The following is a 12,867-nucleotide window of genomic DNA, read 5'->3' on the forward strand; positions in this document are numbered from 1 at the left end:
TTTAACAAATGAAAATGTACTTCAACCTTCATTTCAATGGCTGGATTAATGATCACAAAATGTTTGATAGAATTAGGTCTTGTTTCGAGTGTTCTACAAAATAGAAGATCACCTCTCGATACGAATAGATAATCATCTCTCAAAAACTCTAGAGTTCTCGTTGGCTAAGTGTAGTACAATGTTTGACATTTTGCCAGCGAGAACATAATCAAACTTTTGGTTCTTACCGGCCTAGAATTAAGTAGGGTCATTCAACCACATTCTATGGAGTTTTTGAGAGTTTTTGAGAGACCGTCAACTACTCGTATCAAGAGGTGATATTTTTTTTGTAAAATAGTCAAGACGAAACCCAATTCAATCAAACTTTTGTGATCATTAACCCGACCACTGAAATGAAAGTTAAACTATTTACATTTTCTAGTTTGCCACCTTCATTAAAGTGTGTGTCATGTCTGAACTATTAAAGTACATCAACTTTCCAATAATGGAAATACACTTGTGGCGGACAGGACTATATTATCTTCTCAACAGCGGCACGACGACGACTTTGATTCTCAGCGGTTGCGACAAACCCGACACCGATAACGGTTGAACAAGACAACAACAACTTCTTCTCTAGAGGCGGCGACGACTTTCTTCTTCCTCCAGTAGCAGCTGAAGCAGAAAATAAAAACAGCACGATGAAAGAAAAAACAGAAGGAAACCAGAGAGATAGATTTTCGTCGGAGCAAACGATCAGTACGGGGAAGCGGATGAGATCGGAGCAGGTTTCAGCCGACAAACTCTCTCTCTCTAAACAGGATGGGTTGGGTTGGGTTCTTTCAAAGAGAATCTCCCACTAAAACCCAATGATTAAATCAGTCAGCAAAAGAGAAAGGAAAGAGAGAAAAAAAAAAAAGTAGTCCCCAAAAAGAACAGTATGCCCTTATTGGTGAAGATAACTCATATCCTCAAACTCAGTCCTCTTGTTTATCAATTCCGTTGCACCACTATCTCACGCAAAGGAGACAATTCTTTCTCTAGTATCCAAACACCACAAAGGAGCTTGACTTCTCACTAACATCCAACACCACAAAGGAGCTTGATATATGTCTCCCACCAAAAGAATAGTATCTATTTATATTATAAAGTCAAATATAGTAAATAGTTACTAAAGATTGAACCACAATGTTGGGTCAACCAATACCCAACAAATACGTTAGAATTTTGTGTCGTTAAACTAAGTTTTAGGTTGTTAAAGGTAAAATTTTGAAATTATTACGCTAATTTTGTATCAATAACATTGAGCCTTACTTCTAAGTATTTGTGATAGGTTTATGATATTGTTAAAGAAAATAAATATAAAAAAATTAATTAATCAAATATTAATAATTTATATGATGCATGACAAATTTTAAGTGCTATAAAACCAAAATTAATTTTTTAATTTTAAAAGTTTGTTCATTTGACACTAATTTGTGTATAAAATTCAAATTTCCCCATACTTTGAGAACCAAATCAAAAAAAAAACACCAATTAGTTTTCATTTAAAGATTTATGAGACAAATAATATTCCCAAAATAAGCTAAAATATAATCATAAGTTAAAAAAACAATATTGTAAATCATCCATCATCAGTAATGGAGTCGTCTTCTTCATCAGGCTGAACAGACTGCTGAAATTCAGAATCCATAATCGCACCATTCATTATATGCACCACAACCTTCTCCCCCATCTTCACATCCACTTTCTCAGATCTCACTCCATTCACTCTCAACATCCCATCCAACTCCCTATACATACACAAATTGAATCCCGATATTGAATCGTAACATACTTCCCCTTGAATCGGAACCGAATCTGAATAGATCGCCCTAGGCAACGCCGAAAATCCCAATACGCGAGTCAATATCGCATAGGTATTACCGGATTTCTCCTCCTCTAAGCTTTCATTTGCTTTGAGACCTAGATCTCTTTCGAATGCTCTATCTGATGGCATGAAGATCGTGAATACTAGATTTTCTGGTAACATTTCGAGTATTGTCTCCGCAAATCTTCCTCCTGTACTCAAGATCTCTCTTTTTTCTGGTGGGTTGTTAGAATTCATCAGATGGGTAGAGCTGCGTTTGGCGGAGATCTCTGGGAGCTTGAAGATCGAGAGGATGAGAATTAGGAAGCAAAGTAGAGAGATAACTGTGGAAATGATGGCAATCGGGGTTTTGAAGAAGAGATTTCTTCTTCTCTTCATTGATAAGCTTTGGGATTTGAGGTTAATTGGTGAGGAAGAAGACTGATTCCATCCAATTAGCAAATTGCTTTTATATCTCTGGTTAGGGTTATGGCGAGATTCAACTAAGCTGGCTCTCTCTAGATCATTGTGCCTGTTTAATAGAAACCAGATATTGCCACATTTATCATCTAGAAAAAAACTTGATAATCATCAATTATTAAAATAAAATAAAAATTAACTAGAAAAAGTACAAGTTAATGTTAATGAACAAACTTTTAAATTAAAAAATAAATAAAATATTTTCATCAATTATTTATTTAACTTAATAATTTAAGTAATAAGAATGATGTTTAAGAGATAAAAATTCATGAATAATTGGTTAGTTTTTTAAATTAAAAAAATATTATTATTTAGCTTAAGACATTTGTTAATTTTTTAAGTTTTATCATATATATTATTTTATAATTAGAAAAATTATTGTATTAGTTAAGTAAAATAATGTAAAATTTTATAATTTAGTGGTAGAAATCATTAATGGGACACTTTAAAAATTAACGGTAGAAAGTTGAAATCATTAACAACAATCGTTAACGGCAATCCGAACACTTTAAAAATTAAGAATCATTATATATATAAATTAGTTAATTAAAAAGTCGAACTTAGTCCCGCGTTAATCAAATTTGGTGTTATTTAAAATATAAAGACTTATTAACTTAGTTGGTTAAAATGTTAAACTTATTTTTGTTAAATTGTAACTTTCGAAATATACTTATAATATTTTTATTAATTAGAAAAATTATTGTATTAATTATTTAAAAAAATATAAAAATTCATAATTTAGTAGTAGAAATCATTAATTTAGTGGTAAGGAGAAATAACATAACTTAATGATAAAATTAATAACACATTAAATAGAAATAACATTAGAAATATTAAAAAAAAAATTGGATAAGAAAAAATAATAATAATAATAATAATAATATAGTTACTGTTATGTTTGTATTATCGACTTAACTCTCTACATACATACCGCGGATTAAGTATATAACTCATAAACATACTTAAATCAGGCTAATACCGCGGATTAAACATATAACTCATAAACGAGAGAATGGTAGTATTATCCATAATTTGTTGCGAACCTAGGATATCATATAGACTGGGAATGGTGGTATTATATGCGGACCATTTGAAAAAAAAAAGGTTGAGGAAGTTAAATTATTTATATAAAATGAACAAATGAAATGCCTAAAAAAATTGACATAAAACAAGTTCCAATATATTAAAAATTTACCAAATTATATTTTCATTTTTCATATTTAAATTAAATAATATTTAATACAGTTGGTTATAAATTTTAATTTTAATATATTTGTATTTATAAAGTTCAAATATATTAATAAAATATCATTGTATAACCTCAAAAATCCAACAAAACTACAAGTAATAGCTCATCAAAACCACTTTCAATCATCTAAACAGACCCATAAATCCATATACAAGTTTGTAAAGTATGGTAGAAAGTAAACCATAAATACTTTTTGGATTTGAATCTGGTTTGAAAGATAATTTAATGGAATAACCTATTTAGAACATAGTTTAATTAGAGAAATAAAAATTTATTAACTTTTTCAATCCAAATCAAGACTATAGGACATGGGCAAAAAATTATCCTTTCATAACTTGAAAAAAAAATTATTAAACAACTCTTTTCTTTGAGTTCAATACCGGTCGGGGGTGGCTATAGAATCTCAATACCGGTCGGGGGTGGCTATAGAATCTCAATACCGGTCGGGGGTGGCTATAGAATCTCAATACCGGTCGGGGGTGGCTATAGAATCTCAATACCGGTCGGGGGTGGCTATAGAATCTCAATACCGGTCGGGGGTGGCTATAGAATCTCAATACCGGTCGGGGGTGGCTATAGGGTCAGGGGTGGCTATAGAATCGCACATGAAACCTTTGATTTCTTAGACAAGATCCTAACAAATTGAGCTAGTAGTGGGTTAAAGACAAATTTGGGAAGTTGAAGGAAACAAAATGTTCTCTAAATCTCAAATCAGAGTAGATTAAAGCATCAAACAAGAAGAGAAAAAACCCAAGAATTTTGGTCTAAACATATTCTTCTTCTTGTTCATGCCACTGAAAAGATGCATCCATATTACTTGAAACAAGAAATTCAAGAAACACAGACATCATTAATTACCATAACATTGCACTTTCAATTGGGTGATAATAATTGTATCCACCATTCAGAATATTCAATACACAAACTTCAGTGAAAGGTAAGAAACATCCAACAACATAACATATATATATATATACATGATCATATCAGACCAGACCAGATCAGACAAGACATAATTAACAGAATCAGACAACTTGAAGGAAAAAATCATACACCAAATTCAATTACCTCATGTTATTAATAATCCCGACGATAATCATTACTGTAATCAGCCCTAGAAGCCAAATCATTCTCAGCTGCAATCTTCTCATCCTCATACTTCAATCCTTCATCCAATGCCAATCCACCAAGAGCCCCAGCCGCAGCTCCAACAGCCAATCCACTTCCAAATCCCATCTTCCCACTACTACTTCTAGTATTCTGATCATACGGAGCATAATCAACAGGAGCACTCGGTCCACCATAACTAGACTGTCGATCAAAAAACGGCCTTGCAGGTGGAGGTGGGTGTGGTGGTTGCTGAGAATAATAACCTGGGTAGTAGCTAGAATAAGGATCCGAATAAGACCCATAAGGGTTTCCATGAGATGGGTGAGGAGGCGGTGGAGAATAACCTCTATAATCTCGAGTTGGCGGAGGAAGAGGACGAGGAGGAGGAGGAGGTGGAGGAGCAGTGGAGTAATAATAGTTTGATTGTTGTGGAATTCGGTAATCAGGAGGAGAAGGGCGTTCCTGAACTGCGAGTTTCAGTCGGATCTTACCATGAGGACGGCCTGAAGGTCGTCTGAGTTCGAAGGTACGTAACCGGGTGGGATCATCTAGATCTTGTAAATCCCTAAGTTCGATACGAAGGGTTCCGACGAGTGGCTTGGATACTTCAGAGGGTTTGGAATGGAAAATCTCTGAAGTGAGAATAGAGTCGTGGAGGGGGAGATTGAGAGGGAGGATGAAACGTTCGTTCCAGACAGGATGAATTGAGCCGGAATCGTCAGATTTGGTGGCGAGTCTACGGTCGGGATCGAGCCAGAAGATGGCGTAGGGTTTGAGATCGCCGTTTCTCCAGTTAACATTCTTTAGATGCTTAGCGGAAACGATTGTGATCTCGAGATCGTAAAGCTTCAAAGGAGGCGGCGGTGGTCTGGAGGTTGCCATAGGCGGCGGTTGGTTGGTCAAATGTGTTGTTCACCGGAGGAGAGAGAAAGGAAATTGGAAAAGGAAGAGAAAAAGAATTGATGCCGCGTTATATTGTTCAGGAATTGACAGTTATACCCCCTTCCTTTTTTCTTTTTTATCTACTATATTATAGGCACGACCGAGACGCATAACGAGGTTTTTTTTTTTCTTAAATCAAATAAATTATTAAAGTTTCTAATATTATTAGAGGTTTTTTTTATTAACTACATAATATCACCAAAATAAAAACAATTAGATAGAAATTTTAATTATTCTAATATTAGACCGAGACGCATCTAATATTTTTTTTATTTGTCTCTCTTTTGTATTCTTTTCTTTCATTAAAGTTATTATTCTTTTTTATTAACGTGGAAAAAATATTTAATGCCTTAATTTTAATTATGGATGAGATTTGAACCATAACTAATTAAAATTAACTATTTTTTATCTTAAACCATTAAGTTACACACTAATATGATAAAAAAAAAAAAAAATTCAACTAAAATCATATTGTTTTTTAATAAATGGTCTATCTTGGGGAGTTGCCCAAGCGGGCTTACCCTAGGCCCTGTCTAAACCATATATATATTATTTGAAAATATAAAATAATTTTATCCTTCTTGATTTTATTCTTATTTCTTTTTCGGAGGATCTCTTTATTACCGGGTTTTACATTCGAATTCTCCGTCTTTATGGAAGTTCATACAATTCAAAAATTGATCGGAGTCTCATGTCTTACCTTTTCTTTCGTGTGATTCGCCTTTGGAGGGGACGCAACGAATGACTTTGATGGTACACTCGACCTCGAGTACGCATTCTAGGAAAAAAAAAATATGTTAACATGTTATATTATAAAACTCATTGACTTACATTCCTCTCAAATCTCATAAAATTCAGACAAGAAGACTATCCTTGCGGAAGTTGTCTTGTCTTTGGAGATGAGGAACTAAATATAAAGTTCTATAGCACGAACATTTTTGTTTGGCCTGTACAAACTAGATTAATACGTATTGGGACGTATTAACTTAATTGATTTTAAAGAGTTGCCACTTTAGTTACTTCTCAAAGAAACTAAAGAAAGAAAATCAGATATTTAGTTTTAAGGGTTTGGTGTTTGGTTACATGTTAGGAAATGGCCTACGACACTAAGTCCCACACGCTTATCTAGATGAACAATCGCTACTCGAATATAGTTGGTCATTGGATATTTGAAAGGATTGTTACACATGAGTTCTAGCTATAGATCCATGTAAGAAAGGAGTCCATGAGGGTAAGAAAATCTGCATTAAGAATTTCAGAGTATTAGAGCCCCGTTTATGACATTACAAAAATCAAGTATTTTTCCAAAATTATTTTAAAAATTCTGGAAATTTGTATAAATGTCAACAATAATTTTAAGAGCACATTGCAATCGAGTTTGAAATTTTCGAAGTGATAGATATCCGGTTATGTGACGGCAAAGAAAAACATTTTTTCAAATATACCCCAAAATTTAAAACTTTTTGTGGAAGTCAAAAATATTTTTATGAAACTGCTAAATAAATTTTATAATAGAACTCAAGATAGGAGCCTTTAAATATATAAAGTCAAACAAGTCCTAAAAATGATGGAATTTTTTTTATTAATGTTAAAAATAATATTTTTAACCATCATGTATTTTTAAAATTTTTCTAAGATGATTGAGAGACTTTAATACATGAAAAGAGTTTGTTTGGTGTTAAATGGAACTTTAAAGCCAAAATTGTATTTTTATAAAGTTTCAGGGCCAATCTGGACGTGAACAACTAGTTTAGGGGTTGAAATATTTTGGAATTATGAAAAATACTTTGAAAGAGTTTGAGGTCAACATTGAACTTAAATTTAGTTCAAAGTCGATCTGGACGTGATCAGGAAGTCTAGGGCTAAATTAATTTCGGGATTATTAAATAATTCAAATTGGAAGCTTTAGGTCAAAATTGGATGTTGAAGGAGCTTTAGGCTTAAACTAGCTTCATATCTAATCCTAAGCTAACCACATGAAAATGTAACATAGGATCTAGCAGCTAAGATTTTAACCAAGCATTGAATCAATCCAACATAAATTATTCATAAATCAAATAATCAGAATTATATGAACCATTCAAAGCCGAAATTCAAACTGATGAATGATCTAATTGATTAACTAACATGATTTCAATAAAATATGTTTATCAAAGGATTAGAACTTACCTTACAAAGATAGACATAAGCAACATAGGAGAACTGGCCTTCGGGAGTTAGTTCTCTCAAGTGTAGCTATGCTTGCCAAAAAAAATGAGGGTTAATGCCTTACCCAAAGCAATGGGGGTAAATGGAGAGTTTTCCTGGTTTTAACCGGTTACCACCTCAGTGAATTAGTTGGGCCACGTCTCTAGCTTGAATGATTCATGACCAAGTGGTCTAGACAAGTAACTCATTAAACTGCATTCACCAACTTGAATCAGCCCAATTCGTTTAGTGTAGCTCAAGTTATGATTTTTTAAAGTCGATCCTCTTTTGGTTTCTTCTTTAGCATGCATTGTTCGGATAGAAACTTTGTCGAGGACTTCTGGATAACTCAGGCCATGTTAAGGATTGAGCTTGAGCTTATTGGAAATGTGTGTTCCGAAGCTACACCTTTCGTGTTGTATGTTTTAGACAAGACAAACCATAGGACCTCAAATTTTCGATGGAACGTCAATGACCCAGAATTGTGTATCTTGACTTACGGACGATCTAGCGTGGATTGTAGACTGAACCACAAACGTTACTTTGTGTCAATCGAAAGATGACTCCAAGAACTTTTCAATGGTAGCCCATTCACCCTAAATGGTTGGGTAGAACATGAGCTATGAATTTTCAAAGTGCAGCATATCACCAATTCACTCCTAGAGCTTGGATCCTCAACTTTCCACATGTGGGTAGAAATCACTTTTTAAAGTGTTGTGGCTCAAGTTATAGATTTTTAACCGAGGGTAAGTTGATTATGGTTCGATTTTGGGCACCTTACATTGTTTCAAAGCTATTTCGCGTTTGATGGCTTCAAACCAAGATCGAGATGAGAGGTTTTTGTAGAACACTCTCTTAACTTTCTAAATCATCCGGAATCATCCAAAAGTATTGAGGTCGGAATCATTGAAATTGGTGTATGGTCTTGGTTTTCTTCAAGCCATATTTGCCCAAATGAAGAGCATGAAATTAACTTCTTCATGTATGATTTACGTTATAGACACCTATTTTTTTCACCCCAATTTTATAGTTTATACTTTTAATAAATCCGAGTCTATACAAATTTTTTAAATCCATTCACGGACTCATTGCACATTTTATTTTAAAGACAATTATGTATAGAACAATTGAGTTTTTAAAAAATAATTGATTTTGAATTCTTAATAAGTTAATGTATTAATTTGTCTAAATTATAACACTTAAGAAAGTTATAACGTATTCGGTTTCATTTAAATAATTAATTACCTTAATATTTTAAAAATAAAAAAAGAATATTAAAAAATATAAAAAAATATATTAACGTTTTTATAATATTTTAAAAATTCATTAATTATATTTTTTTTGATAATTTGTTTATTTAATTATGTTATATTAGTTATTTTAAATAATTAATTTAGTTGTTGGTTTTTATTTAATTAGATTAAATGATTTAATTTGATTAATTAAAAAATAAAATCATTTTCTTTTTATTAGTTGTTGGTTGATTTATCGGATTATTTGGCTGCCTAATTTCAGAGCTATAATGGGATTTTTTTTTATATCAAGCTTCGCATTGACATGGTTATTTAGCTTCTTTTGAATCGCAATTTGGTGGAGCCAATAGGATTTTGGGATTTTCCAAAACTCACGGTTTTTCCACCTTCTTTGTCGGGTCCACGATGGCGATCAGTGTCAAGGAGTCTTACGTCCGGCGTTCCGCGTTCATCCTGGGTTGGACCTGGACTCTGCACATGTGTCTATTTTACTGGGTTGTTGGTTCTGTCGATGAGTCATGTTGTGGTCATGATCAGAGTCGGCCCCGAGGTTCAAAATCGGTACGATGAACCACTAAGCTACACCATTTTACATTTAAAATTACAATAAAAATTTTTAAATACTTTAATATTTTTAACAAGTGGGCTGCCCTGAGGAGCCGAAGGCTTGTCGGGCTTACCCTAAGGCCGGCCCTGGTCATGATGCCTAACTGTCTTCGGCGCGACACTTTCTTTGATCAACATTTTTTTCATTAACTCCTTCCAAATAGACACAATAATATTAATAATAGACATATTTAATTTAATTAATTTATTAGTTATTTTATTTATTTATTTTATATATTTGGATTTTATTCGAAAATTGTTTGGCACTTAATTATTTTGGGTTCATTCGACCACACTATTTTTCAGAATAATTATTTATTTTTAATCCTAGACAATGAGCCTGTGTAAGAATTTTTAGAAAATAATTTTATAGACTCAAAATTATTTATAATTATAAATTATAAATTGGGAGCGAAAATAAATTTCTATAAAACACATAATTTGGTGGTTGTCATTAATCTCTAATGGGTGATTTCTTATATTGTGTTTTAAATGATTTCACATATTGTTTATCCCACTAGTATCTGATGTGATGCCATGCGCATGCATAGTCTTACCACATATAATGACAGGATTTATATTCTTTGATAAAATGAAACCAAAATTTAGATATTTTCCTACTCTTGTTATCTTTAAGAGATTTAGAAACATCATTATCATATATTTCAAACTTCAACATTAACAGTAGTAGATTGAGATTGAAGCCCAACTTCTTGAATACTAGTACTCCTTTCATTGCATTTTTCATTATCCATATAATATTATTATAAAACATAGTTAAAACTTCAAGATTATTTATTATAAAATCCAAATTGATAAAATTATATATATATATATATATATATTATAAAACATAGTTAAAACTTCAAAATTATTTATTATAAATCCAAATTGATAAAATTATATATATATATTATATATATTATATATATATATATATATATTGAGAGAAAATAAATTAATTAGGAAAGAAAAATTAGTTATTATTGTATGAGAAAAAAATCATATTTTTGTGGATAGGGATGTAACCCCAAGAATCTCGTAGTTTAGCACATGTGGGTGGACGTGGCAATGCATGTCAGGGGTGGCTTAAGGAAGGTTTGATAGTTTCAACCTTAATTTACATGCAAGATATCTTTTAAAATAAAATATTATTTTAAAAAGATTTTGACAATACCTTATACCCTTTTAAAATTAATTATTTAAAAATAATTAATTTTATTCAAATTTTAATAATCTAGAGATTGTTATAATCAAATGACGATTTAATTTTTTTTATAAAATTCGATTTAAATTAATTAAACATAATTAATTTAAGAGGTGGATATTTATTTGAAGACAGAGTCGCCAATTGATTTTAGAAAAATTAATAAAAAGGTGTACGGGTAAAAACGTATTTTACATTATAGTTTTGTTTAGTTTAAAGTTTGGTGATACTCGAGAAAGGGCTTTCGCGCTTTATCCTCCGTATCTATTTTTAAAACGGTCTCTACTTATAAAGTTGTCTTTTGAAAATCGATTATATAACGTTTAAGTTTCAACAAATTATTTTTTCGGTTCTAGTAATGCTTATAGGTTTAACGTTATTTAAAGTATTGAAACATCAATATTTAAATGATGTTACATGTTGGATGATAACTAGGGTGAAAGATGAGTGATCAGAGCAACCCGCAACTTACCAGCGTGGGGAGTTGCAATGGATGCCAAGATTTAGACTCCTCTACGCCAAAGATCTTAGGGGTACCACAAATAGTTGGATCGTAAGACTTTCTCTCACAACCCACTTCCTTCCTAGACCACTACTCTCCTACAAACATTTTTCCATTTTCTTCTCCAAGTGACATACTCAGAATTCATGATCTCACATTTATTTTCATTATTGATCAACTCCTTTAGGATGAGGCATTTAAGTCGTCCAGCCGTATCGACAATGAGAATATTCAAAGAATTTATTAAAGTTATCAATGAAATATAACACGAACTTACGAGTAACGTATCCAATTGGAATTTCAAAAGAATTATTACAATTCTTGGGGCTAGGATTTAGAGTCATACCTAGATCACTGTTGACTTAAAAGTGCCATATCATGTTGTTCATGTTGTCATATATATAAATATATATTTATATATATATATTTATATATATATATTTCTCATCATATAAATATCATTAATATATATATATTGGAAAGAATGTCAATTTTATTTACAAAGTTCGACGAAAATGTCAAAATTATTATTAAAGTTGTAATATATGTATATAAACTTGACAAATGTCAAATTTATTATTCTTAGCAGAATTATTTAACGACGTTAAAATTTTGTTGACATGACATTGCCTCATCATATTCACACACACATATATATATATATATCATTTCAAACATACTTTAATCATATAAACCTCTTCAAGCTCTTTTGTCTTCCACCCTAAACTAGTGGTTCTAAAACCAAACGGACAACTTACGCTCCTATGCAAGCTTCACATTTTAAATAGGTTCCATCTTTTATTCTCTACTTCGAAAATCTTCTCTAACGCCCTTTTCTATTTCCATCCCGCCTAATTCCAACTTCTACATAAATTTTCTTCCGTACAGTTACTTCCGTTGTCGCCGTCTGATCTTCTGCATCATCACTTCACCAGTCTCTTCATGTTAGTAAATTAATTAAAGCATAAACTGGATTGTTGTTAGAATCTACTACAATAATAGAAGGGGGTTGAATATTGTTGTTTAATTTTTCACTTTAAATGCGATTTTAATCTTGTTAGAGATTGAAAATCTATTTATATTTTTTAACAAATCTTAACAAGCTCTTGAACGGTTTCAATTGTAGAAAATGATTGCTAGATTTGAAACAGCAGATGTACGAAGTGAATGATGCAATGAAAGGACAACACAAAATTTTATGGATGTTCGAAGATAAAACTCCTACGTCATCCCTTCTTTTGTTTCCAGAAGGATTCCACTAGAAGACTTTAATTTGTATAGCCTCTACACAAACCCACTCAGATCACAGGTCTTAACACTTGTCTGTTTTAAAATTCTAGCTATCACACTCTCTGTTGAACAAACAACGTTCTGTCTAACTTACAATACTGAAATTACTATCAGGTAATACAAAATATTATCTCTCAACGTGATGTAGTGACTTGACGTATTCACTAGTGAAAAACGATCTAGAGAGAGTAATCAAAAAGCCGAGGGAGTCGC

General features: G+C 31.9%; 2 protein-coding genes across 2 annotated transcripts; both read right to left on the reverse strand.

The window, feature by feature from the left end:
* Positions 1 to 1,458: 1,458 nt before the first annotated feature.
* Positions 1,459 to 2,287, reverse strand: LOC124936216. Its single transcript, XM_047476698.1, has one exon. It carries the CDS (start codon positions 2,225 to 2,227, stop codon positions 1,604 to 1,606), a length of 624 nt encoding a protein of 207 aa, XP_047332654.1. The 5' UTR covers positions 2,228 to 2,287; the 3' UTR covers positions 1,459 to 1,603.
* A 2,100-nt stretch (positions 2,288 to 4,387) lies between these two features.
* Positions 4,388 to 5,620, reverse strand: LOC124934081 (protein SRC2 homolog). Its single transcript, XM_047474553.1, has one exon. It carries the CDS (start codon positions 5,547 to 5,549, stop codon positions 4,635 to 4,637), a length of 915 nt encoding a protein of 304 aa, XP_047330509.1. The 5' UTR covers positions 5,550 to 5,620; the 3' UTR covers positions 4,388 to 4,634.
* Positions 5,621 to 12,867: the final 7,247 nt, after the last annotated feature.

The sequence above is a fragment of the Impatiens glandulifera genome, chromosome 4, assembly GCF_907164915.1.
Source record: "Impatiens glandulifera chromosome 4, dImpGla2.1, whole genome shotgun sequence".
Taxonomy (NCBI): domain Eukaryota; kingdom Viridiplantae; phylum Streptophyta; class Magnoliopsida; order Ericales; family Balsaminaceae; genus Impatiens; species Impatiens glandulifera.